General features: G+C 42.8%; 1 protein-coding gene across 1 annotated transcript; it reads right to left on the bottom strand.

Annotated features, from left to right (window-relative positions):
• Window positions 1-1,798: 1,798 nt before the first annotated feature.
• On the bottom strand, window positions 1,799-25,667 carry LOC133344506 (homeobox protein Mohawk-like). The gene is made up of 7 exons (XM_061554484.1): window positions 25,536-25,667; window positions 14,691-14,942; window positions 9,912-10,071; window positions 7,495-7,651; window positions 5,637-6,014; window positions 5,344-5,377; window positions 1,799-4,463 (listed from the first exon to the last, which is right to left on the bottom strand). Exons 1-7 carry the CDS (start codon window positions 25,592-25,594, stop codon window positions 4,283-4,285), a joined length of 1,221 nt encoding a protein of 406 aa, XP_061410468.1. The 5' UTR covers window positions 25,595-25,667; the 3' UTR covers window positions 1,799-4,282.
• Between the last annotated feature and the right edge of the window lie 761 nt (window positions 25,668-26,428).

Raw genomic sequence — 26,428 nt, 5'->3', positions numbered from 1 at the left:
CATAGCTAAGACCGACGGCGGAAATTAACGCTATCCCAGGCTAACTTGAGCAGAGACACTTCGCATATAATGTGTTAATATTACGGATGTGTAAGATGTCCATTGAGTTTAAATAGGTACAGCAATTACGTCTAGACGAATGGCAGTATTGTAATTCAAGTATGATAGCTGGGAGCAATTCAAAGACTTTTAGAGGCTGCTCGTATTGACAGATTTCTGCAAAGGGTGATGTTGATAACTACTGGAATAAATCATCGCAATGCCTGTTCTGTTCAAACGCTTTATGCCAAACCAATGTGGAATAACAAACAACTTTAAACCTGAGTCTTTTGTGTCCCTGTAGAATAAACACACGTTCCCAAAAGTGTGCAGCTGTGTTGTTTGCAAAGTGCACTTAAGATTACTTTATTTTACACTTTATAATCAACATCAAGGTTATAATAAATAACTTAATGGCTATATTTATTGTTTGATGTGAGAAATACGCAATATTGATGTGCTTCACTGCTGGTTTCTTAAAAAAAAAACTACTATGAATCAGTTGTACCCAGCGTGAAATATACGAAATTGATCCTTACGTTGTGAAAAGTGGCATGACCAATTATAGTACAGTATACACAGAAGCAAAAGCAGTTGCTGCATGATCTATTTTTTTAAACACTTTATCAATTATTACAAAAATGTAAAGAAAATGTACAACTTGCAGTGAAGATGCCGTAAATAAGGTGGAGGGATAATACCTCTGGTCGGCTACATTAAATATATGATAACATTAGCCGATGTAATATACTTTACTGCCGTTTCCTTCATCAATACACAGCAGCCTCTAGCCCACCACTATGCAATGACAGACAGAGCTGTTCTAAAAGAATGAAGTGTGAGAAAACATCACAATAACACATCTATCCGAACATAACGTTTGATTTGTTGGAAGGCATCTCCGATTAGCACGGTTGGCTACGTACGGTGTGAAAGAAGAATGATTTTCATTTGTGATTAATAATCAGGTTCTTGCGAAACAAACATGTGCAAATGTATACATTTGAAGTTGGGTCTTAATGACATACTGTGTTTACATCGTCTCCAGCTTCTTGATTCACCTCCTGGCCTCACAGTGTAATTAAATCAGTCCAAAAATGCATTGTACACTTATTTGATTTACCAATTGACCATTGCAATGGTTCAAAATACATGCCTTAAAGTACCACGTACTGATAGTTTTTGAATGCCCAATCAACCATTGTGAAAGGTTCTGTTCAAGTAATGATGTACAAATACAAGAACGATTCTTCAGGTAGCTATTCATTTTATAAGTGTGCAGTATTTAAAAAAATTACCCGTAAAAACAAAGTTTTTTACTATAAATCCTTTTAACACGTAGGCTTTCGCGACCAATATTATTCACAATCACCGTTTTTGGGTTTAGATCGCGTTATTTATAAATTTGTCGTAACCCTCCACCACCCGACACGGCCAATCAGTAAAAAAGTGTCACGTTGACAAAAGACAAATAGTTCACTGCTTTAGCCCACCGGTGTGTTGAAGCGTGAAACCACAACATTTACAATTTGAGTACGACGTTTCGCTGGTAATTGCATCCAGCATCATCGGGCAATTCGGCGAATTGTCAACGTGACACTTTTTTACTGATTGGCCGTGTCGGGTGGTGGAGGGTTACTGACACTTTTATAAATAACGCGATCTAAACCCAAAAACGGTGATTATGAATATAAATCATTTATATGCGTGGCGGCTAGAGTCCTCTCGTCCTCTGGCTTGAGATGGCTGCCACCTATGGGTCAGATGATTGCCTGCCACCATTAAGCAATTGGTAATTAAATATAATTTTTTTTTCCTAAAAAGTGTAAAGTTATAGAAATTTTTTTCACGAAAATAAATTGTCACGCACAACGAGTCTGTGTGCAAAATGTCAGCTCGATTGGATCACGGGAAGTGGGTTAAAAAACGACCGAAAGATTTGCACGGTCGTAAGCGTGCAAGCACGCAAGCAAGCGAACTTAATATAAAGGATTTAAAAAACACATGGAGGGCATTATTTTTTGGCTGGGTGGTGGTGAACGTCGGACTCCTAGGAAGGTGGGAAGTCAAATCTCATTCCGCCAGTTGGGAACTGACTCAGCTCGTCATCTCAATAAAATGAGTACCACTTTATTTGCAGTCACCAGTGATTGTCTTCATGATAGACTGGATCTTTCCATATGAATGTGGAATAGAGTACCACCCCATGCTCATTTGATTAGGGAGACACTAATTATTTTAGACATTAATTCAACAACACACAATGTAAAGTATATTACAGCGCTGTAACATTATTACGTAATGTCCAATAACATAATGATGCATGGACTTGTTGCCTTGATTGTTGGAATATGCTTATGTTTAAATCTGCTGATTGAATCTGCAGCTGCATATTGCTTAAGGAAGGCACTTAAACGACTTATCATGGCATTACAGCATCCATTAACAAAGTGTCAGAGACAGAATTACTGGCTCTTAACGGAGGAGCAAGGGAAGCTTTTGTTCATATTAAACAAAATGAAACAATAAGAAAAAAGCACAGTTACGTAAAAAATTTCACATCAAGAGAAATTATTAAAGATATCTCAGAAGAAACAATTGCACATTCAAAACACTTTAGATGCTTCTTATTACTGTTACAAGAGGGCATACATGTGACTAGAAGTGTAACCCATATGGCCTGTGAAAGAGCTCTGATATGCCAGTCTGTTATAAAAGTAAATTATAAAATGTAAGCGAATACTTGTGGAACTACCAATCCACCTACCAATTTAAGTGACCCATACAGTTTATTGAGTGGCACAGATCACAGGCCTAAACAGTCTGTACTCACTTTTATCCATACAGCATCATGAATCATTCTTAATGAGAACTATTCTGCCAATATACATTGATCTCAGTAAGACTGGTTACCTCCTGTCAATTAGCAGAACTTTGTTTAAAGGTTGTCTTCAAGGCATCTACAAATAAATTACCAACAAAATAAATGATAAACTTAAGACATGCACCAAATTTTTCCATGTTCTAAAAGTAAATACTAAAGTTGGGCATTATATTTCAACGATGCTGTTCCACAAACATGAAACGACATAGCATCTGCTCTACATAAAAAAAAATCTGACAGTTTCATTGGATTCCCTACTTATAAAAAGTGAATGAAAGTGATTTTGATCAATACTTGATTTCAACATTATATCATCATTTTAACTATAAGCTCATTTAAAATGATACATTTCTTTTGATTGTTTGGATTGCTATAATTTTTCTTAATTTCATTCTGTATTGCATTTTGCCTGATTACATTTTTTGTGACCAAGTCCTTCATAATAAAGATACACCTCGTGTCAAGGGACTCACACCTGGTTTGAAAAGTAAACTATATATCTTACATGAAGTTGACATGTATGAAGTTATAATTTTGAGTAGACAAAGCAATTCACACATAACACTTATCTTAATCATTATTTTCACAAACGTAAATGACCAAAGCTCTAAATGCCTTCATTTTTTTTTTTTAAGAAATGACTTTTGACAGTTTATTTTACTCATTCATCAAAAAACTTGAATGCGATGGAAAAACAAAACAGGATTTAATCTCTGTGGAATTCCATACAAAGTTCGTAAAAACTATATAAAGTACTGTATATATATACACGTGTTTTGTGGTAATGGCATGTGAAAGGTTTGTTGTTCAAAATGGCTTCTCGACACTCCTATGCCAGTGTAGTCAAAAGCCAACCTTAGGAACAAAGTCAATGCAGCTGCAAAGAACTTAAGAAAGCTAAGCTGACACTTTGCTCGGCAAGTTCTGCTTATTTGGCAGAAAGCACAGTAAAAAAATGCTATTTGAAAAAATATAAATTATATTTTTTCATAAAAACTTCAGTTCACACTGTAGTTAAATGGATGCCCAATTTATTAAACAAATCGTTAGACTGTTTCTGCTTTGGGGATTTGACCTTTTTCTATTTGACATTGATTCTGTTTATCTTCCAGCCTGTTGCTGGGCCGATGAGGATGACTGTTGTACAGCTAACAAACAAACACTGTACACAAGTCTGCGCCAAAGCAATTCATCTCCACAACGCATTTGTCCTTTTTGTGACTGTCACCACCATCCGCGAGGGTTTTCTCCTCGGTGTGTTCAAGCACTGGGTAACGATCCTGGCTCCTGCGGGAGTCGCAGCTGCAGCGGGTGGGGAGAGCACGCTTTTTCTCGTGTCAGCCCCATAAACACTCGTCCCTAGAGCCCGAGCTTCATTTCTCGGAGCTGCAGGGCGGTCGAGGCAGTGATGGCCGGCGATGGCTTCATCCACAGGGCCCTCGCACCAGCCAATTCTTGGCTATGAGCGGTGCCCAGGTTGGTAAGAGCCATGGCGGCATGAAGCTCCTTCCAGTAGGTCAGCTCCTTGGCTCCCTGCACACTGGGTGACCACACAAACAACATCACCGTGAGCTGTCAATGTGATTCTACGGTTTTACATCTCAGAATCGAAAGTGCCTGCTTTGCTCAACGTGTGGCGGAGCAGTGCTCATCTCTTTAAGTGGCCCGAGAATAGCAGTTAAAGTTCAGTATCGTGTGGGTAGGGGTAATCTATACAAAATATGACCACTGTTGACTTCCCACAATTGTATAACCTCAGACTCAGCTTTCTGAACGTGAGTTCAGCACATTGCCACAGTGCTATTCATCTGCGGATCTACAATTTACAGTTTGCAGTTGATGGACAATCAAAAAACTAAAACCACCAGGAATAAAAATCCCAAATGTATAAAGTTTATTGAAATGAAATAAGTAATATTTAAAAAAAACTTGTTTTTAAATTCACGGTTTTATGAAATGTTCTGTACTAGTAATGGAAGAACTCCACGACTCCAGGAAGTGGCCCAGAAGCTTGCCATAACGTAAGGGACCGTGGGCAATTACAGCCAACGTCAGTTTACCGTGAACAATTACAGTCAAGCCGAAACATAACATGTAAAAAATAATGTTTTAAAATATATGTTTTTTTTATTTTTTGTGATAGAATATAGTATTGTCATCAGTATGACATAAGTATACCAAGTTTGCAGTCGATACCACATTGTGAAGTGGGTGAAAATTGAGTTACAAGATTTGAGGATACAACAACAACAAATAAAAGCGTGTAAAATAGGATCAATAACTGCCAAGAGAACAAGTCGCAAATGTCCCCCATTAAGTGACGTCACATACCCAGAGCAATAACTGACTGAATCACAGGGATATGAAATGTCGTTTGATGGAACACCCTACAATGATGTGTATTAAAATGTAAAGCTTACCTGGATGGAACTTGGCCCCGTAATTTTGAAATGCCTGTAAGAAGTTTCAAAGTACAATTAATCATCAGACACCCATGTTTGGTTCAATGCAAAACAATTGTACTGAGAAGCCCCCATTGTTTAACCCTTTACGCTCCCCTGCATGAAATAAGTATCGCCATATGTGAGTGACAACAAACTGCTGATGCTGCCAGAAGAGGAGGACGCAGCCGCTCGCTCGCAACACTTTGTACCGAATCGTTATTCATCCTGGAGAAATCCGATGACCTATGAAGCTCTATTTTCGCACGTACCGTGCATGGGGAGAAGCAGCGAGGGCCTCCTGTCGGACTCGCTGGACACGGGTGAGATGGAGCCGTCCTCGTAGCAGGCCGAGCCCAGGGACGCTGCTTGCCCACTGCCGCCCCTCGCAACCGGTCCCTGGGCGCCCGGTGGGCCGGTTGGCCCTGCTCGCCCGGCCAGCACGTGCTTGCAGGAGTCGCGCAGGTAGCGCCGCAGTAGGCTCTTCTTGTACTGGTGTGGCGGGGAGCAGTCGTGGCCCCGGCGGCTCACGTTCTCCACCGTGAGGCTCGAGTCGGCGGCATCCGGGCCGCCGCAGGCACGGACGCCGCACGCCGCCTCCCGGCCCCGGTCTTCGTCGGCCGCCTCCTTCAGCAGCAGAGCCTCGCCCTCTGTGACAACACACACGTTGTCACATGTGTGTGCACGTATGTTGAACTTCTTTTTGCACCATACGTAGGTGGTGCGGGGAAAAGCAACAAAAAACTAAACACAAAAAGCAGTTCTAAACAAGTGAGTTGTCAATCTAAATCATTTAAAAGTGCATAGCTGTGGTAGCTTCCTAATATTGGAATTAAGAGCGTTCCAGACGGCTGCAGAAGCTAATCTGAAAGCGTGCGATGCGGTGCCCATCTTTGTTCGATGGCTAGCTAAAATCCGCTGGCCATCGAAATGAGCATGCTATTGTGGTTCAAAGGTGTGGGCGCAAGAGGGGGGTAGGGGCTGTGATGTATGGCTCACGACAACTATTCAAAGTGTCTTCATGTTCGAATGAGCTCATGTGGTGCTTCATTGAGCCAAACGTGGAAATTCCACATTCCCATGGTGGGGCCAAACCCTACTTGGGGACAGCGACTATGTTTACTGTGCATAAATGTGTCAAATATACATATGCCCTGTATATGCATATCCATTTGTGTGCGGACGTGCAGTGGTAGTGTCGCGGTTAGCGCTTCACTATGAATCCGGCGACTCGAGTTCAATTCTTGCACATACCAGTGACGATTATCTGAATCGGTCCTGGGCCTCCTCTAGGTTGACTAAGCCTTAAATAAGTACCTGGTGCATAAACATCGCCATTGGGGAGATAAAGGCGGCCGGGCGTGGTGTTGGCAGCCCACCCCCTCGTGTGCCGTACCGGCCTTCATAGGTGCTCGCTAACAACACTTGCCCCAACAATCTGGTAAGGCTTTACAGGGGATCTTTGTCTTACATATATTTCAGTGTGTGTGTGCCAGTATGTGAAAATGCGTATGTCCACGAGGTGCAAATGAATGCCTGTACATATGTAGTGACTAATTCGGAGACACTAAGAGTTGCAGGCACTTCTTTATTAACAAGCACCATCGGGGTTAACACTTTTATAATAAATCCGTCAATGGTCAGCGACGTTACTCAGTCAGGACAGTTGCCTGACTGGTGACGCCCCGAGATGGTGAAGACGGAGATGACGACAAGAAGGACGGTGACGAAGACTTCAGCAGCATGACAGGGATCCCACTCCATACGACAGCCCTGAGGTCCCCTACAGAGGCCCTTCTTATACTGCCAGCGTGGCCTGGCTCCACCCCCGGCCACGCCTCCTTTCTAGAACCTACCAGCGGATTCTTGGTGTGCCCCTTCTGTGACCTTTCCCCTAGATCCCCCTCTGGTGTATAACCTGGCCTGCTGACGTCAGGGCTGCCGAAGCTGCAGGTCCCCTTCCCTGCCAGCAGCCAGCAATATGCCGCTACATTACTATTATTCTATGCCACTACACATATGCAAAGTGCACCTGGCCTGGCACAGGTGCCGTGGTGACAACACCGACACTTAGTGGGGAATGGCAGCTGTTGTTGTGTTTGTTGCTGCTGGTGTACACGTGTCCCTTACCTTCAGCGCAGCAGCTGTCGCCGCTGCACACGCTGAGACGCTCGGCATTGCCCTGCACGTACTGGTTGTAGAGTTTGATTCGCATGGCCCAGCTCAGCTCCGGCTGCCGCACCGTGTTCTTGAGGCGACGCCGTGCATTTGCGAACCAGTTGGACACCTGTATGCACACAGGGAAGAGTGCCGTGCGTCAGCCGGCCTAACGCCACCCTGGGATGGCCGATGAATTGCGGCAAAAAATCGATGTCAAAAGGGAAGTAAGAAGAGTGTCGCCTCCCTGCTCAAAAGGCCAATGGGTTCGAGTGCTCATATTCACAGGTAGGTGGCTTTGAGCAAAGCACAATTATGTAGCTAGTTAAGTAAGATGAAAAGTTATGATTCAATAATCACGATGACAATCATTGGGAGTCAATGAGGCCCATGGTTCATTTTGTGAGAAAGACCCAGGTTACTGAAGTCACCCGGGATTTGTTAATATTGGTTAACAACAGTTGATATGCAAGCCATGAACTTTGATGGTGCCAAATGGCCTTTAACATCAACTTTACAGCAACATTGTTTGGGAATTCTGATCCACGTTCATTCGCATGTACCTAGTTGTGAGCGTGAAGAATATTAATAAAATTAAACCACCACATAGACCTTTGCTGAAATATGAACATTAACCATCCCGTAGAATCATTTATAATTGCACGCCACTGTGTATAGTGGTCACGGTTTACATTGCAAAATTAAGTGGTTACTTTAAACCTTTTTGAAAATGCATAATTTGAAAGGAACAAAAATCCGGATAAAATCATGAAATATAAAATTTACTTAACTTTTTATACGTGGCAAAAATTAATAGCATGAAAACCACGGTAACACACACTACATAATGGTAATATGAATGCAGCTTAAAGTCAAACTTGTGGTACAGAGCATGAAGAGGGCCTGTGTCGAGGCCTTAAAGAGGGGAGGAAGGCCTCGACACAGAAACGTCTTTCTGTGTGCCTATGTGTGTCTCTCTCTGTTTGTCTCTGTGTGAGTCTCTCTCTGCTTGTGTGTCTGTCTGTGTGTCCCGTGTCTATGTTTTGTCTCTGAAATTTAGCAATCTATAGAGAAACGTAATCAACCAGGCGGGGTGTTGACTTGTGTTGGCCGACTCTCTGTGTTGTATTGTATTATATTTCCAAGTTTACTATGCTTGTTTTCTCATTTATTTGTACTTGATGATGGTTGCTTGTGTTGCAATCTAAACATCGTATTCTATTATTATTTTATGTTATTTCTTTCTACGTGACTTTACCAAACGAACCAAATAGTAATTCCTGCAGTCACGAAAGCTTCGAATCTAGTTTGACACCATATCAGCTCAAGGTCAGCGTTTTCATACTCAAACGAGTATCAGGTGGTGTTCATCTTAATGAGTGGCACCAAAACAAGTTTTGCAAATTCCTCAATCCCACAGTGGGGGACAGTATTTCCATACTGTGACCACCTTTCAAATTTCCATAAGGCAGTGCTTAATTAAATTATCGGTGCTGTAGGTGATAATGGGCAGATTTGAACTCACAACCTTCTGTTTGTAAATGGATTTTCGAACCACAATGCCAGAATATATTGAGAACACGTAGGAATGATCTTTTTTATTACAAAAAAAACCTCAATGAGTGTGCAGTCGCAAAGCACTGGCTGCTGGCAGAAAAGGGGATCTGCGGCGTATGGCAGTCCTGACGTCAGTAGGCCAGGATATACACGAGAGGGGGATCTAGGGGAAAAGTCACAGAAGGGGCCCACCAGGAACCCGCTAGTAGGTTCCAGAAAGGGGGCGTGGCCAGGGCGGAGCCAGGCCATGCTGACAGAATAAGAGGGGCACCTGTGGGGGACCTCGGGGCTGTTGTGAGAGTGGGATCTCCGTCGTGCTGCTGAAGTCCTTCATCACCGTTCTTCTCCTCATTTTCACCATTCTCGTCGTCTTCACCATTCTTCTCGTCGTCGTCTCCATCTTTACCATCTCGGGGCACCACTAGTCAGGCAGCCTACCAACTGTCCTGACTGAGTAGCGTCGCCAATAATAGACGGACTAAATATGAAATGTGTTAATCCCGATGGTGCTTGTTAATAAAGATGTGCCTCCAAGTCTTATCGTCTCCGAATTAGTCACTACAAGTGTATAGTTATACATTATAATTTGGGTACAGTGCTTTTACATTTGGGTTATTATACCATTACACACTCAGTAACTCCTTACAAGATTGCCAACAGTGTCTTCTTTGAAGTCTACTTCACAGCATACGACACGTGTTGGTCGTGATGCCCTGCACTTTGTGCAAACTGGCTCAGTTGGGTTTTGCCCTTACAGGTCGGCTACCCAACCGTGCCATAATTCAATCGTGCATTTCCTGAGCCCTATTTCAAGGGGGATTTTTCGTGATCACCTGCACGAGAGTCATGTGCGAGCCCAGCGCCAGTAAGATCTTCTCCGTCTTGGTGGGGTAGGGGTTGTGGCGGTGCTTGTAGAGCCAATGCTTGAGGGGCCGAGCCATGTCCTGCAGGGCCTGCCGTTTGTGGCGAACTCGCAGGGCTCCTGACCTCCGGCTACGCAGGGGCACCAGCAAGGTGAGACACACGGCACGTTTAAACATGGGATCAGACATGCAGTTAAATAGACACCACATTCTGCATGGGGTCAAAGTGTCAGTGAGACAGACAACGCTGCACCTCCGATGAGCACGTTTGGCTACATCCGGTGTGAAAGAAGTTCAACATATATACATACATCAGACATGGGGTTGGGATGACTGCAAGAAGACCACATATAAAACCTGATGGCTGTGACAGTATGCATAATACATTGCGTCAACACTCTTACTGTGGTGGGTCAGGTGCTGATGTTGGCGGAGTGATCATTTTACAATAATAAAGTTGCAAGTTCACATCCCAAGTAGAGTACGACTTAGCCCATCATTCCTCTGGGGTCAATAAAATAATAAATATTTTGCAGTAAGTCAACAGTTGCTGTCCTATGGAGAGATTAGCACCCGCAAACAGAGATGAGAGTCACCCCATGCTTGTTTGAACGAGAACACACTCTGTCTTTATGTGAATGCTTATTTAGTGATCATTACATGTTTGCTATATTTACATTAAAACCATATATGTGTCTAAAAGTTTAGTAAACAGAATTGAGAAACAGTACTGAAAATGTTGCTCGAAAATTGAACACATTCGATTGGTTCCAAGAAATCAGTGACGGCACTCAATTCAGAATTGTAGAGGGGATTGCCTCTTTTAAAGTCCTTGAGCCAAGTTGTCATGTTTCAAAAGATCATGATGACGGCCAAAAGCAATTCCCGGAAGAACTATCTGCTTTTCTGAAGCATCATTCAGGTCTGGGACAAAAAAAACAAGTACCACTTAAAAATAAATACCACTCATGGGACTCTTTTAACTACAAACAATTATAATAGAACATGGCTTTATACAGCACCTAAATGCAACAGGATCTCAAGATGCTATACAAAATATATATACATTTTTACATGATGGGAATAAAGGGGGCATATTTATTATATTTTTTCCTTTATCCTCCACCATATAGATCTGTTTCGTGAACGTGTTGTACGTGATTTTTGCTTTACTCATTTATTTTGAGTCCAACTTTGCGGCCTTCTTTATTTAATTCCTCTAACAGTTCTTCATTCCCATTTGACTATTATAATGACTATGCCGTCAGAAAATCTGAGACAGTTGATATTTTCTTCATCAATAATGTTTCAGTGTTTTGCCAAACGAATTTTAAGTAAAAATCTTCCAATGTCACTGTAAAAAACTTTGTCTGTCTCTCCTTGGATTTGTCTTGGTAATTTTTTAATGCCATTATCAGTGCGGTTGCTCTTTTTTTGTGACTGGTTTTCATTAGTTCTAAATATATTTTTTTATTGAGGCTTGAGTTTGTGACAGCTTGAATGACTGCTTACACATTTCTATAGCGTCAAATGCATTTTCATAGTCTTACTAAGGCCGGGCACAACTAAAAAATTCAGCAGAAAACCCTGACCAGTTATTGTCTGTGGACCGAGATAAACGTGTTGAAATAGAGAGCTGAATGAGAGCTGAACTTGTTCATGTGAAGCAACGTGCCACAAGTGCCTTATCAAATGTGTATTACTTTCCATGCACAAAAATTGTGGACACTGACAAATGTAGAACATGAGCTTAAAAGTTTGCAAAAAGCATTTAGAGATGCATGCCTAAAATTTACATTGAGAGACAGAAAGAGGAAAACAAATGAGATAATTAAAGTTTGAGACACCATGAGGACTGTTGCGAATAGTAAGTGGGCTTGGGCAGAACGTATCACTTGAAGGGATGATGGTCGGTGGTCGACAAAGAGAGGAACAGATGGATTTTTTAACGTACACTGGAAGAAGGCATAATTCGTTAAGAAAACTAAGTGTGCGCTGAGTGGCAGCCAAGGGATGGAGCGTCTCCAAGATGTTCGCCGTGGAGATGGAGCGACGAAATATGCTCATACGTATGTATGTTGAACTTCTTTCGTACCGTACCTAGCCAACCGTGCTCATCGGAGGTGCGAGGGAAGGACAACAAACTAATAACAAAAAACATTTAAAAAAATGAGTTTTCAATCTAAATTTAAAAGTGCATAGCTCCAGTGGCGTCCTAATGTCAGAAGGAAGAGCGTTCCAGACGGCCGCAGAAGTGCATCTGAAAGTGCACGATGCAGTGACCGTCTTTGTTCGGAGGCTAGCCAAAAGCCGCGAAGATGACCGGAGTTTGCATGATGGTTTATGCTCTTTGAAGAGATCAACAAAGTGTCGTGGTTAATTTGTGGCAAGCACTTTGTTACATCACAAGACTGTCAGATATGGCAACGGCTTGGGATGGTGCTCAGCACGAGCATCTGGCAAGGTGTTTCAGTGGTAGAGTGAGGGGCTCACAATCAGAAGGTTGAAATCCTGGTTGGAGGTTCACTCAGCACATCAAGCCTCTGGGGTCAAAATTGTATTGAAATTTATGATTAAATCAATCAGTTGCTATTCTATATATATCGACTAGCCCCCACTATATGAATGTGGAATTCCCACCAATCTTGCTCATTTAAGCAACAAATCACATTGACTTTTGTTTTAAATTGCTTTACTGATATGTATGCAAACTAAAACAGGTACAGTATATGTGTAGTGATGTTAAATGGATCACTACGGCGCATAGCGCTAAGTGCTGTAGAACAAGGAAATATGGGTGTAGAGGCGAGCACATCGTGCAGTACCATACAGTGGGTCACTAGGGGCGTGGTAACGGGTGCTAGCAGAGAGAGGCAAATAAGTCCTACCAACAGAGTATGTGATTGCAGGCAATCCACCAGCGCAGCGAGTAATTGCCACATAATTGGTCACCGGGGAGAGTGGTGCGGGCTGCTGGCGGAAGGGAACATATGAGGACGAGTCACCCTGGCATTGGGTGAAGCGCGTGATGGGCCGGGGTGAGGAATGTGGGGGAAAGGTGACCGAGGGGACACGGGAAGAGTAGCCAGGAGTCGTCTCGAGAGTTCCCGAAGGGGGCGTGGTTAAGGGCGGTGCCGGGCAGGTGGGAGGTGCAAGTTGGTCTGAAACCTTCGAGAATGTTCCAGAGGGAGGCGCGGCCGAGGGTGGAGCCCGGCTGCGCCGAGAGGGATAAAAAGGAAGCCCCGATCGAATATCGGGGCTGTCTGCAGGTGTAGTGGAAATGCTACGTCTCCGTCTCCGACGTCGTGGGTCAGACAGCACGTTGGCTGTTCTGACCCGGTTATAGTTACCCCATGTGCGCAAGAGATAGGAGTGTTATAGTCCCGTATGTAACAAGTGTAAGAGTTAGGTGCATGGTAGTCCCGTGTGTAACGGTGTTATGTGGTGTAGAATAAAGTTGTTGCCTCCTAAATAGCGTCAGTTGTTGCCTCCTAAATAGCGTCTCCGAAGTGACTCTATACATATGTAAAATAAATACACATTAGTGCTTACACGGTACTTATAAACCCGTGCAAAAACACTGCCTAAAAGTTAAACTGCAGGCTTTTGTTACAAAGAAACCTTCATAAAATCATTTAAATCGTTTGGTTTGTGTTTTTTTATTAATCTCAAGGAAACAGCTACAAGCCATTGCCACTGTGAGCGACTGTGCCCTAACGGTGAAGGAGCTGGACGGCACCTGCAGTAACGCGGTTTATTCAGGCAGTAATATTAGACCGCACAGCTTGGCATTCGTCCTACACTGCACCGAACATTTCAGAAACTACAAAAACACCAAATATATGTTCAATCTAGTATGAAAAAAAGGCGCACCTGCTCATTTACACACAGGCGGATGTGTTTTACCATGCGGATCATTAAACAAAAAAGTATAATTGCTACCCTTTACAACACAACCATAACATTCTAAAATGCAATTCAATATCGTGTTGCATTTACGTGCCAAAATATTCATGGAATGGAATGACGCTTGTCATCTGTTGGTGGCCCTAAGCCAGTGCTGGAAATTATACATTCCTATACGACAAAAGTGCACACTAATTTTGTCATCCAAACACAGGGATGATGACTGAGTAGATCCTCGATCTGATTGTGATTTGAGTGCTCTAATCACAGTGCCACTCCGCTGAATATATATGTAAACAATCTGACCTTCATTTCTCACTGAATATTTTCCAGGTCGCTGGTAGACTGGAATAGGTGCAGGATTGCCTCATTTGCGAGAGAGCTACTGGTGAATAGCAGATTTCTCGGACAATGATGTTGGTCTATGAAAACCTATTTGTTTAATGAATTACCTTAAATACATAAATAAGCTATTAGATACAAATTATCATAACACATCTCTATCTCATTACTTTATCTCTCATCACTTTCTCGTACCACATTCTCTCTCATCACTTTATCTCATCACTTTCTTTATCTCTCTCGATGCAGTCGTGTATAGTTCCAGATGCGATTCGCCGATAGCCAAAATAGCCAAGTTCGCGAATAACGATGGAATAATGTATATGACTATAGTAGCCAAAGCCACAGTGAGAGGATATATCAGATTTGGTGTGCCGAGTACAGGAATATTATTCGGATTGCTGACCCAGGCAGACCCAGCTGAAATTAAGCCCTGCATACATATCTGGAACTCAACACGATTGCACAGGGTGCGGGGTTGTCGAGCACAGAGCAGAGTACCTGCTGGGATGCATGTCCCCATGGCCTGGCTCCGAGTCCCACGCGTCTGTCCCTGGGGGTTCCCCGAAGCCGGTAGCCTCTATGGGCGGCCGAGGGGCAGATCCTCTGACTCCGGGCTCCGTCAGCCTCTCGCCAGGCACTCCTCGCACCTCCACTTGCTCAGGGCTGCCTGGCATGAGGCTCATGGCTGCTGCTGCTGCTGTTGGCGGTGAACACTCTGTTCCGTGAGCAGCGACAGGAGGCAGCCGTTCTCTTGAAATGCACACATGTAACAGAGAAGTTTGTTAGGAAGCAGTGACCGTGTATTATGTATTCCACTACAGTGGTCATCTCTGACCTGTATACATGTATATATCCTGATATCTACGTAGTGTATAATCAAGGACTCTTCTGAAAATTATGATCTTTGCACCTTGGGACCATTGGTGTAATTGAAAAAATAGAATTTTTTTGTTAGAAGAGTCTTTAAATAAATAGTTGGGCAATGCTCACTTCTGTTGATAGTCCTGAGACAGTGGTGTAATTTTTTTTTACTGGGAATTTTTCTATTCATACAGAAAATTATCTTGACTTTCTCCACAGAGATAGTTATGATTTATCAACCCCAATAAGACGATGAGCTCGGTTAACCTCAATACTGTGTATATAGGATATGTATTCAATACATTTTCTGTTTAACCAGGCAAGCGTCACTGAGTCTCGAGAAACTGTATATAGAAGCGTTCTAATTTCAGAGATTTGGAAACCCAATTTAATTAATTAGTCTAAATTTGGGGGGCCACAATGAGTCGAATTTTGGTCATCTTATTCGTTGCATTTTTTAAACCCAGGAATGACTTGCCGAGTTTTAAAATAAATGTTAACAGCAGTATCATATCAATATATATACACTCAATTTGCCCAATGCAATTGCTATTTGATATATAAAACACTAAACAGTAAATTAAGTAGCACTAGAAGAAGAATTCAATGTCGATTAACCCTGTGGATGACTGGTGACCTACTAGTACATCATGCTGCCATCCCTTGCAATTGCTTCATAATTGGAATCATTCATCCATCTACCGCTGTATGAAGGATTCCCCAAGACTTGTCAATAAAAGGGGTTGGTTGACTATCATTGCCACGCTGGTCGGTACGTGTTGGTGAAAAGGGGGGGGGGGGTGTAGTGGTTAGCGTGCTGCGCTATAAATCTGGCTTACACGAGTTCGATACCCGCTCACGGCCAACATTTTGAACCGGTCCCTGGACCTCCCCCAGGTCAACTCAGCCTCAAATGAGTGCCTGGTGTGATGTGTAAACATCGCCACTAGGGAGGCAAAGGCGACTGGGCAGTGGCTGCTGCCCAACCTACCCCCTCGTGTGCCGTGTTGATCGTCATAGGTTCAAGGCTAACAGCACTTGCTCCTACAGTCTGTTAAGGTTATACAGGGGATCTTTGTCTTTGTTTTCTTTGGTGGGTGGGGGTGGGGTGCAACCGAGACCAGTTCTAATAATCTCTCGCCATGGACGTGAGCCGTGACCAGCAATCGGACTTAGGTCGCTAGTTTCATAGTGCAGTGTGCAAATCACTGCATCACTGCTCCTCCTACCCATAAAATGTTGAATTCCCACCAATGCTCCAGGACTACCTCTCACTTGCTCGAGCAAGGGAGACATTCCGACATTGCCGCTCACTAACAATGCGTGAGTGTACCCTTGTGCATGCCTGTCGGAAGGTGTAAGAGACACTGAAACTTATTTGGAATCGGGTGGCCCAAGTGGTTATAGTATATGTCTTCCATTTTTTTCAATAAAAGCCTGTTATGTTACAAGGACTCTGCAACAATCACTGAATATTTACAGGTATTCCACTTGTGACAATCAAGGTGGGCCACGATTAAGATCGAATTATTTGATTATGCATCAGCAGCATCAAACAAATAAACAAACCAGTAAACTCTCATGAGGTTAACTTGAGCATGTGTGAGCCGTGTTATTTATGATGGTGATTCATATTCCAGAACACTGATAATTGGGCAATGTTCTGTTCTTGGCCCAGAGGTCATATCGGTAGTGCTTCGCAGTGTTGAAGCAAACATACTCAAATATATACCGTGTACCGCAATTGAATAATGAGGGTGCAAATATATTTTACAATTACTGAGGATAAATTGTGTTTTTTTGTTATATCCCGTTTTCAAACCCGTTAAACCAAGCATTGTGCATATCCACAAAATAAAACAGGACAGTATATGCAAAGCACATCCATAAGTATAACACACATTCATATAAAACACTTGTATATTAACCACATACTGTATATGTGACATATATACAGTAGTATATATACAAACAGGTATTTGATATAGAAATACAGAACAACGATAGATATAGTACTTTGCGCACATACATAATAAAATTAGTAAACTCTCATGTAACGTAGTTTTTTTTTATCTACTGGCCGCATGGGCCTTCACATAAATAAATAGGCAATGGCCAAAAATTGTGCACGTGCATTTTTTTCGAACACATTGCACATATTTGTTCCGCGCTAAAATCAAATGCGAGACCAGGATATTCTGCAAGGTTTTTTTTTTATCAATCTAGAATTTTGCCTGCTCAAACAAGCTTTGGGGCGACACTTTAACTCCTTTGACGGCCCTGAGCCAGTGGTGGAAGTCGACATTGCCATGACGGGGGCCAGACTATCCACAGTGCGACCACTGTTGATTTTCCCACAAAGTAGCTAGCGTGGTTAAACCGTGAACTGCGCACTGTGAGGGCGGTTTGGACGCAGCCGTAGAACTTAACGATGCCATTAAAAGTCTTGATCTCCCGCTATTAGTAATGGCCATAATGGCTCGTTGCGTGTTGTAATTATTTTGGTAATTAATTAGCTACAAATCAGAATCTGAATATTTATGTATACTTCAGGAATCCGACGAGCTATTATAGATCTTTTTTCACAGATGTCCAGCATTGTATTGACCAAAGGGATTTTCTTTATTCTTTAGACACTGTAATAACAGTGTAACAAAAACAAAAGCATGAATAACACTGTGTAACACAATAATTTTTTTTTGTTCCTAGGTAGTAAGTGTTATTTCCTAATTGGAAATAAAACGGCTATTATTCCCCACAAACTTTGCTTTTGTGACCAGGACAGTGATATTTTGAAATGTACCTATTTTTAATGAGAAAACGTGTGCATTTGTGTCATTCCTTCACGTAAAGTCCTGGTCACAAAAGCAAAGTTTGTGGGGAATAATAGCCATTTTCTATACTTTTTAGGCATAGGCAATTCAAAAATAACACTTCGTACCCAGGAACAAAAATTGTATTACATCGTGTAATCCATGACCAATTCGCCACGCTATGCGCGGTGTGTGTGCGTTGATGCACGCGTTATGCCGCGCATATTTATAGAATAATTACAGCCCTTTAACAATCCAATGTTAGGTTGTTGTTTTACCATACTTCACTACGCCGGTTGGTGCGAGTTGGTGAGGTGGTTGGGGGTAGAGTAGACAAGTCGGCGGGGAATGTGGGAAAACGATTCGGATATCACTTGCTACTGATGTTAACCGTGGACCAGATTGGAAGCCGGTCGCATTCATGGCGCAGTGCACGACCCACTGTCCCATCACGCTACCGCTCCACCCTAAGTATCAAATAATATTCAATAAAATATGTGCATCCATGTTTGCATGTATATTTGTATTTATGCAAACTACTTTTACCACGCAGTCACAAATTATTCTGACTGTTTTACAGCGATCACCTGACAGTCTACTGGACTGATCGATGTTCGAATATGTATGCACCAAAAGACGTCTATCTTCATCTGTTACAAAGCATTTGCGATCATGCTTGAACATCCATGATTAAATTGCATGCATTGCTGCCAACCGCATTGTTATGATTATTAGACACCCGAATGAACCTTGATTTAACCCTTATAGCAACCATTAAATGTGGCAAATTAGCGACTATATTAAACATGGTAGATTTATTGATATGAGTACTGTCCTTCGCGATGGACGTGGTGCACAAGCACAGATAACAGAAAACTCAACACATCCGTCAATAACACTGCCTTAAAAGATATGTTATGTAATATATACGTGACGTTTTAGGAAACGACTCTTTTTCAAGGGCCATTGCCTGAAACGTTGACTATTAAATAATTTTCATAACCCGCACTGACCACCATGGTTAAGTATGGTCACCCCCCCCCGCCAACACCACCCCACCCTCCTGCTGTGAAGGCGTGCGGAGGCTTTAATCCAGCAGTGGATTGACAACAGGCTACAAGGATACATTAGTATTCAGTATTGCACGGTCTTATTCCTACCCGTATGGGAATGTCATCCAGAATAGCCTACTCATACGAAACTAAATGCCACCTGGTATCTATATATCCTCAACGAGAGCCCCTTAATGGGAGGTCTACATTCATTGTCTTTTAAGGAGACTTCCACCAACATATGTATGTGGATTTCCACCACGAGCTTAAGGCGCCAATGGACACATCTACCGGCCCATGCTTGTTTGATCACTGAAATCATTGTGATACTGTGGCTACGATTGTTTTTTTTTCATTGGTGCATAAGAGGCCAAGTATTATTTGATGCAGCACAATTGAAAAAGTTCGTGTGAGGCATGTGTTATTTTGATCCAGACACAGCATTTATATGGGCGATACCTGTGCGCTGTGCGTGATGGTCAAGTATGTATGAGTACACACGATGACTAAAACACATGTCATTGATAATGCGACTTTCAGTTAAATCTCTTAATCAAACTGCCACAAAGCAATACTTGGCACATATATATATTCGACTGCGCATAGCGTGTTTCAATCCACAATTATTGTAATTCACGAAAATTTTGCTAGCCTTACGTTATTGCAAAAAGTAAAGAAAGCAATGCAGTACAAGGGCAGTTTTTGGATCACAAACATATATAAATATATCACATTACACGGACAGTTAGAGTTGAACATTTCAATTCGTTATACATATTTCTGTAGGGCACTAAAAATGTGAGGTATTTGTCTAATTTAAACAACGTTTTTACTTTGTGACAGATACATACAAATAAATTGTGTTGCTTCCAATGCGGTACAATGTTTACTTATGTACAAATGTTCTCCAAACGTGAGAAAGCGTAAGACCTAGATGACTGGGATAGCACGCCACGGTGGCAAGATGCTAACTACCTCGCCTGGTATCCAGAAGGTTGTGGGTTGTATATTTGGAGTTTGCATGTTTATCTCCGTGGTCGCGTGGATTTTTCTCCGGGTCCTCCGGTTTTTCCCTCCACATATAGAAAACACGCGTTTAGAGGATTTGGCTACGATAAATTTCCACGCGATAAGCCACTTCGTTGAGCTAGCATTTGTGGCCAAGTCGCTACTGAAAAATAGCTATATAGCTCAGTGGGCTTTAACAGGGTAAAATAAAAAAAACTGTCGTCATATTTTTAGTAACGCAAGGCGGACCAAGGGGTTCAATCCCGGTCACCTCGGTTCGTTTAAAATGTATTCGAGCATACACCGACTCAGCCTACGCCTGTGTTTACTGAGACTTGCATATGCTATCGGTGTGTGTGTGTATACACACACCAGCACGGGGGACTTTGGGTGCTGGATTTTGTTCACTCCGCACTGATCATCATCACCCGCGTGCCGCACAGCCCTGAACAGGTGCTCGATAATCGCGGGCGTCCCTTTGTGTGGGTGGGGTGCAATGCAATCGACGCTTGCGTCTGGGTATTTATTTATTACGCTTGTTTACCCAGGCAACCGATGGACTCTTTTTCAGGAGGATCCTGCCAGATGTTCACAGGAGGGGGCGATGATTGCCGTGAATACTCCAATTGAGTAATTTGCGGTGGAAATTTTCAAAATTGGCAAATTTGGACCACACGACGGCCTATCTACAGGATACTTTAATGTCCGCTTTGAAGCAGACGGCGCGTATATTTACGGTAATTGCGACCGCTCTCCTCAATCTGTAAACATCGACAACAAGCGGCGAAACGCGCTGCCTCTTCGTTAAATATAACACTCACTGAATAGTCCCTGGGTCGTAATGCTTTCCAGATAGACGATGCAGATCCCGTTGGGCTAATAGTCGACTCGGGAAACTTCCGAGCTCATAACACCGACCTGATGAGAGCAGCTCACGTTCTCTCTCTGGATTATATAGGGGTTGCCAGCTGTTGCTAATGGTGTCTGATGGAGGCCGATGTCATTTATTTGCTATAGCGTATAATCGAGGAAGCTACTCGTTTAAGTTCCAGAATGAGCTCCCGGCACGCGGAGCGAAACATCGGACATCGTGCCGAACGATAATGCGGATGCAGCCATAAGACACACGAGGAGGGGGGGGGGGGTGGCGAACTATCCCTTGCTTAACCAGTTGCTCTCGCAGAAACTCTCCCGTCTCTCTGTCTGTCCCACGGCACCGTGATGACGCCGCCAACGAGAGAGCGCCGGGCTGGCATTGCACCCAAGGCATCTGCCTTCCCCTGGGTACTGGAACAGCGCGTGCAGTACGTTACCTTGGGGCCCGGAACGGGCACAGATCGTGCTATAGAATAAAACTAACACGGCCAGTTGACGCAAGCGGTGTGGCGTGCGAAACCACAGCGGTTGTGTAATCGTAACGCTTCAAGTGACAAATCAAAGTCAAGTCGTGCAAGTTGTTTCCCCAACCACTGCAGGGGTATACGTTCTGTTTCATTGATGCGAGACATGTATGTTGGGTGTTATATACGTTGTTGATTTGACGTGTTAAAACGCGAGTCTTGCTGTATGATTTATGTTGCATGGGTAATTGTATTTTCTTTCGATGTTGGGTTGTTTATTTACATTTTTACGTGTTCACTTTTCTCTCCCGCTTGTACGTGTTTCTAATTCATGCACGTACACCTTGAATTATATACGCGAATCTAAGTGGGTTGTAGGCGGAGTAATTAACATTAACTTACTTCTTTTCAGACAATTAATGACATCGCATTGTGTATAAAGCACATAAACAAATCCATTATCATGTGAAAGAGACATGCAAGCAATCAGCAACTATTCACAATTAACTCAAAAGAAGCACATTTCACCTGAAGCTATATACAATATTGCAACATTACTGTTTTAAACATGAACCAAGGAATGCTGTTTCCCTATCATGCTAATAGCGTACATTCCCAATTGTTTAATGCAATATTTACGCAATTACATTTTTCAGAATTATTTTTTTGCGTCAGATAAAGTAAGTAAAATGTATGTCATGCACCCTCTTCTACCAGGCATAGACAATTAATATAAATGATGAATAATAATATTGGTAGCGAAAGTCTACGTGTTAAATTTGTACAATTAAATGTATTATAAAATGTGAAATTGGCAACGAGCTATTATCCCGGGCTAGTATTAACTCTCACAAGAGCAACAATTATATATTTTTTCTTTATTAAAAGTTGATGATCACAGTGAGGATTTTATTTTTGACACTCAAACACAATGACCTATTTCTTCAAGCGAGACAAATTGTCTTTAATATCCACTTTACAGCGGATAACACGAATTGGTAATAACGATGAACGTTTGTAATTTCCTCTACCCATCAAATAACCACATCCCTTCTCCCCATGGACCCGCAGAGCGGGGGGAGGTCCTCATCCAGCAGCGGATTGATAATATCCCTGTGCATGTGACATGGCTCGGCTGCGAGTGTCCAGTATACTGAGTCTACTCACTGCCACGGGCTGGCACAGATCAACAGGATCAACAGGAGTGAACGTCAGTCAGTGGGTTTCGCATTCAGACACCATTACGTGCAGCTAGATAAGCACGCAGAACTGAGTTTAATTCGAGGCCAGGGATACTTTCAGAGGCGAGTGACATCTAAGCCGGTCCTGCCCCCACCCCTTCACCAACCGGCACTGGCCAGCATGGTTAAGCATGGTCAGCCACATCACCACCCCCCGCTTATCCCAATGACGAGCCAGGCGTTGGGGATGTCTTCATCCAGCGGTGGCTTGACAACGATCATTATTACGCAGCGATCACTTCTAATGTAGTAGCGAGATCGTCAGCTACAACTTTTGGTCGGCGGTTGACTCAGCACATCATCATTATCATCGCCATGGTCGATACAATAAATACCACGTTGTAAGACATCCACATTGGTTTTCTTGGGGACAATCTAGTTCCCCGCCATGGTAAGGTACAATTTCCACTCGGCTGAGCGCCGCGAAAGGTGATGCCTGCGGGACTCATGGCTCACGGCAGGAGGGAGACACTTCTTTGACTCTTGACCGTGTTCACAGTTCAGTCGCCTGTCCATTGTTATTCCACGTCTGGTTTTACACAGAAGCTGCTGCTGCTGCTGCCGAGCCTTCTCTCACGGTCAGAGCACGCAGTGCCCGCAGGGAACAGATGAAACGGGAGCCTACACCACGTCCACCGCACGAAACCATTTGGAATGTCCGCTATTAGAATCACAGGAACAAGCATCGCTTGGTTCATGTTTAAAATGGTATTTGTTGTAGCATGCGTGCTATCGGAACGGTGTGCATGTATGTATGCTCAGGTACATGTTTTTTGCCTATATATCTAAACATATATATTGCTGACCCTTATCGATCCACTGGTGGATCAATGACCCCCTTCCCCCACGCATGTCGGTCATCAGGATTGTTTAATCTTACTTCACCACGCTGGGCATTGAGTTGAGGGACTCCAGGAACGGTTCTTAATGCGTATATCAAATATTAGTCGCCACTGATGTTAGCCGGATTCAGAGCGCAGTGCGCCAATCACTGCGCCGCCGCTCCCTTCCAGGTTCGGTTGAATAACCATCAGAAAACAAAGTGCATTGTAAGGCAAAGCAGCTTATACAATGCCAAATTTACAATATGTTTGCATTCATATGACACGTTACTTTAAGTATACAATTTATATTAGGGTCTCGCACGAAAACTTTATCCGATGTTTGATCTCACCTTCGTGGTGTTACGCTACGTTTGTATTACGAGACTGATACCAGCGTGTATAATCTTCATACATCTCATTCAAAACACTTACATGAACCATATATGTAGAACGCATATTTGTGTAAATAATTATAGAAGCAACATCGACAATACCAGTATCGGGTGACTTCAGATAAACGGTTTATTCGTTTTCTTGTACAGGGAAATATAATTTTCAGGTGTTATACGGCGTATCAGCCGTTTCAATACGGGCAAAAAATATCGATATGTTTGTGTTTTTCCCTTGTGATGGGACTTTGTAGGATGAACGTTGAGATTTATCAGGGCACAGGGTGATAAATAAGGTCTGAACTGGTCTGTAATGAGGTAGGCACTGATAAGGGTTGACAGGTATGTAAACGCATATGCTGTACGTATCGTGTTGGGAGACTTGATTGAGGTCATTGTTCTGCATGTTGACGGAATCGAAACGCTATGTCATAAAAACATTCGCATTTTCAATTGCACAAACGTCGATTGCTTGAATAACTTTTTTAAGAACAAAAAAAATCCTGTCATCACATCCGCCCACTAGCACTGTGACTTTCAAATAAATTAATTAAACCATAATAGGCGACGTTTCGGGCAATGTCCCTTCTTCATAGCACCTTAGTTATTTATGTATAGTTATCACAGAAATACGTAACAGCGTTGTTTTTTTCTTGGTTCTTTCGGTAAAGTCACGTAGAATGGAAATAATAAAATAATACAAATAAAACATAATAAAATAATTCTCACGACGTTTCGGCCACAACGCAAGCAGCCGTCCTCAGGTGGAGAACAGGTTTGTCGAGAAGACAGTGAGTTTAAATCGAAATTTAACAGCGTTGTTGTCATATTCCCCCATTTTTAATCCCGATTGAAATAATATTCAAAAGGTTAAAATCAACAATTAAATCCAACCAACCGATTGAGGCTTACGATAATTTGTTTGCACGCTTCATGAGGGGAGCAAAAATTTGCAACGACTTGTAACCGCCTGCCTTTGATGATCTGATTTCCCGAGACTCGGTACACAATGCGTGGGTTTTCTGCGAGCGATCGGATTCATATCAGACGCTCATTAATGGAAATGGACAAAGATGATAATAATAATAAAAATCCTCCTGATTTCAAAAGAGTCTTGAGGCTCGGTTGAGTTTTCTCGGATGAAGATGATTGGTACATTAGTTACACGCAGTATATTTCAGTCGGTGTCTCGAATATCAAATAAGTCGAAATTCCACATTTCTGTATCACACACAGGTTGTGCTCATCACTTTCCACAGGAAAATAAAATAACCACCGTTGACTTTCCAAAACACTAGTACCTATTTTATCGACCCCAAACAGGTAATGATGGTGATAATGAGTTGAGTAGACCGCTACAAAGACCCGAAGCCGCAACCTTTTGATTGTGAATCAAGTGCGAGATTCTAACACAGCACGACAAGATACGATTACGCATATGCACACGCATAAAGACAAATATCAACCATATAGTCTTGACTAGACTGTTTGGAAAAGTTATGTTAGCACCAATTAAGGCCGGCACGCTACAAGCAGAGGTTGGTAGCCAGCACTACGCCCACCCGCCTTTGTCTCCCCAGTGCTGATGTTTACACACTGCACTAGGTACCCATTTCAGGCTAAGTTGACATAGGGGAGGCTCAGGACCGGTTCAGCTAATCGGCACCGATATTGGCCATAAGCGAGAAATGAACTTGGGTTCGCAGACGCAGTGCATTGACCACTGCGCCACAGCTGCCCCACGTGCACGCACGCACGCACACAAGAGCACACACACTTGTTGGCGATGACGTGCGCGTATCGAGATGCACTTACCCCGGGCAGATGAGCACCCACTCTGCAATGTAGGAAGGAGGTCCTCGCAAGCGGTTCATTCACGCTGCTGGGTGAGGAGAGCATGAGACGGCGCTGCTCTACATCAGTAGTGATGATCGCTGCGTTCATAAGGGCACCCGGCCGGTGCACGGGCTGCATGCCTTACGTGGTAGGCGGAGCCTTCACCACGACCAATCACACACCAGAGGACGGCGTTTGGAGGTGCCGGTGTCTAACTTTAACATTGCCGAACCAAACAAAAACAACACGTGAATTTGTCAAACGTGCTGCGACGAGGGTGCATTTTCTCCGGGCAGTGGTTGAAATTCCACATTCTTATGATGGGGGGGGGGGGGGGGGGATGTCATTCTCTTATACAAGGTGAACGTTTCGGTATCTCACAGAGTTGTATGTATTTTTATAAACTCTTGATGAATTATGGGATTGGAACTCACAACCTTCGGACTGATCATTTTCCATACAAGATGCACTCAAGAGAATCTAATGTAAATATAAATAGCAATGTTTAACTCTGCTCACAGTGGTGGGAATTCCACATTCTTATGGCAGGAGAAACAGTTAAGTACTGTTTTGGTAAAACTTAATTTTATTAACAAGTGAGGGGCAAATTGAGAAATTTATTCTCTTTGCGGGGAAGAACTTGCACTATAAAAAATAATGAAGGTAACTTTTCGGTGTAAGTGTAAAAAAATTTGAGCGAAATAAAGTCATGATTTATAAAACTGACGATTAACTCAGAAAAGCCTCATTGAGGCTCCTGTATGGGATGTTTGGCCAATTCCTTTTTTTAGCGTCTTTTGATAAGTTTTGAATGCAACTATACAAACTCGACCACAGTGGGTTATATAAAAAGTTGTAACTTAAATTAAACA

This window comes from Lethenteron reissneri, chromosome 20 (assembly GCF_015708825.2).
Source record: "Lethenteron reissneri isolate LAM-NWPU_2019-01 chromosome 20, ASM1570882v1, whole genome shotgun sequence".
NCBI classification, from domain to species: Eukaryota; Metazoa; Chordata; class Hyperoartia; order Petromyzontiformes; family Petromyzontidae; genus Lethenteron; species Lethenteron reissneri.
Note: the sequence above shows the minus strand (reverse complement) of the source record. Positions and strands in the feature narration are given on the sequence as shown.

Coding starts and splice junctions, on each gene's coding strand:
- LOC133344506 (XM_061554484.1), bottom strand. CDS start 25,594: ATGAACCGCTTGCGAGGACCTCCTTCCTACATTGCAGAGTGGGTGCTC. Junction 14,943..25,535: donor TGGGTGCTCATCTGCCCGGG/GTAAGTGCATCT, acceptor GTGCATTTCAAG/AGAACGGCTGCCTCCTGTCG. Junction 5,378..5,636: donor GCTGCTTCTCCCCATGCACG/GTACGTGCGAAA, acceptor AACTTCTTACAG/GCATTTCAAAATTACGGGGC.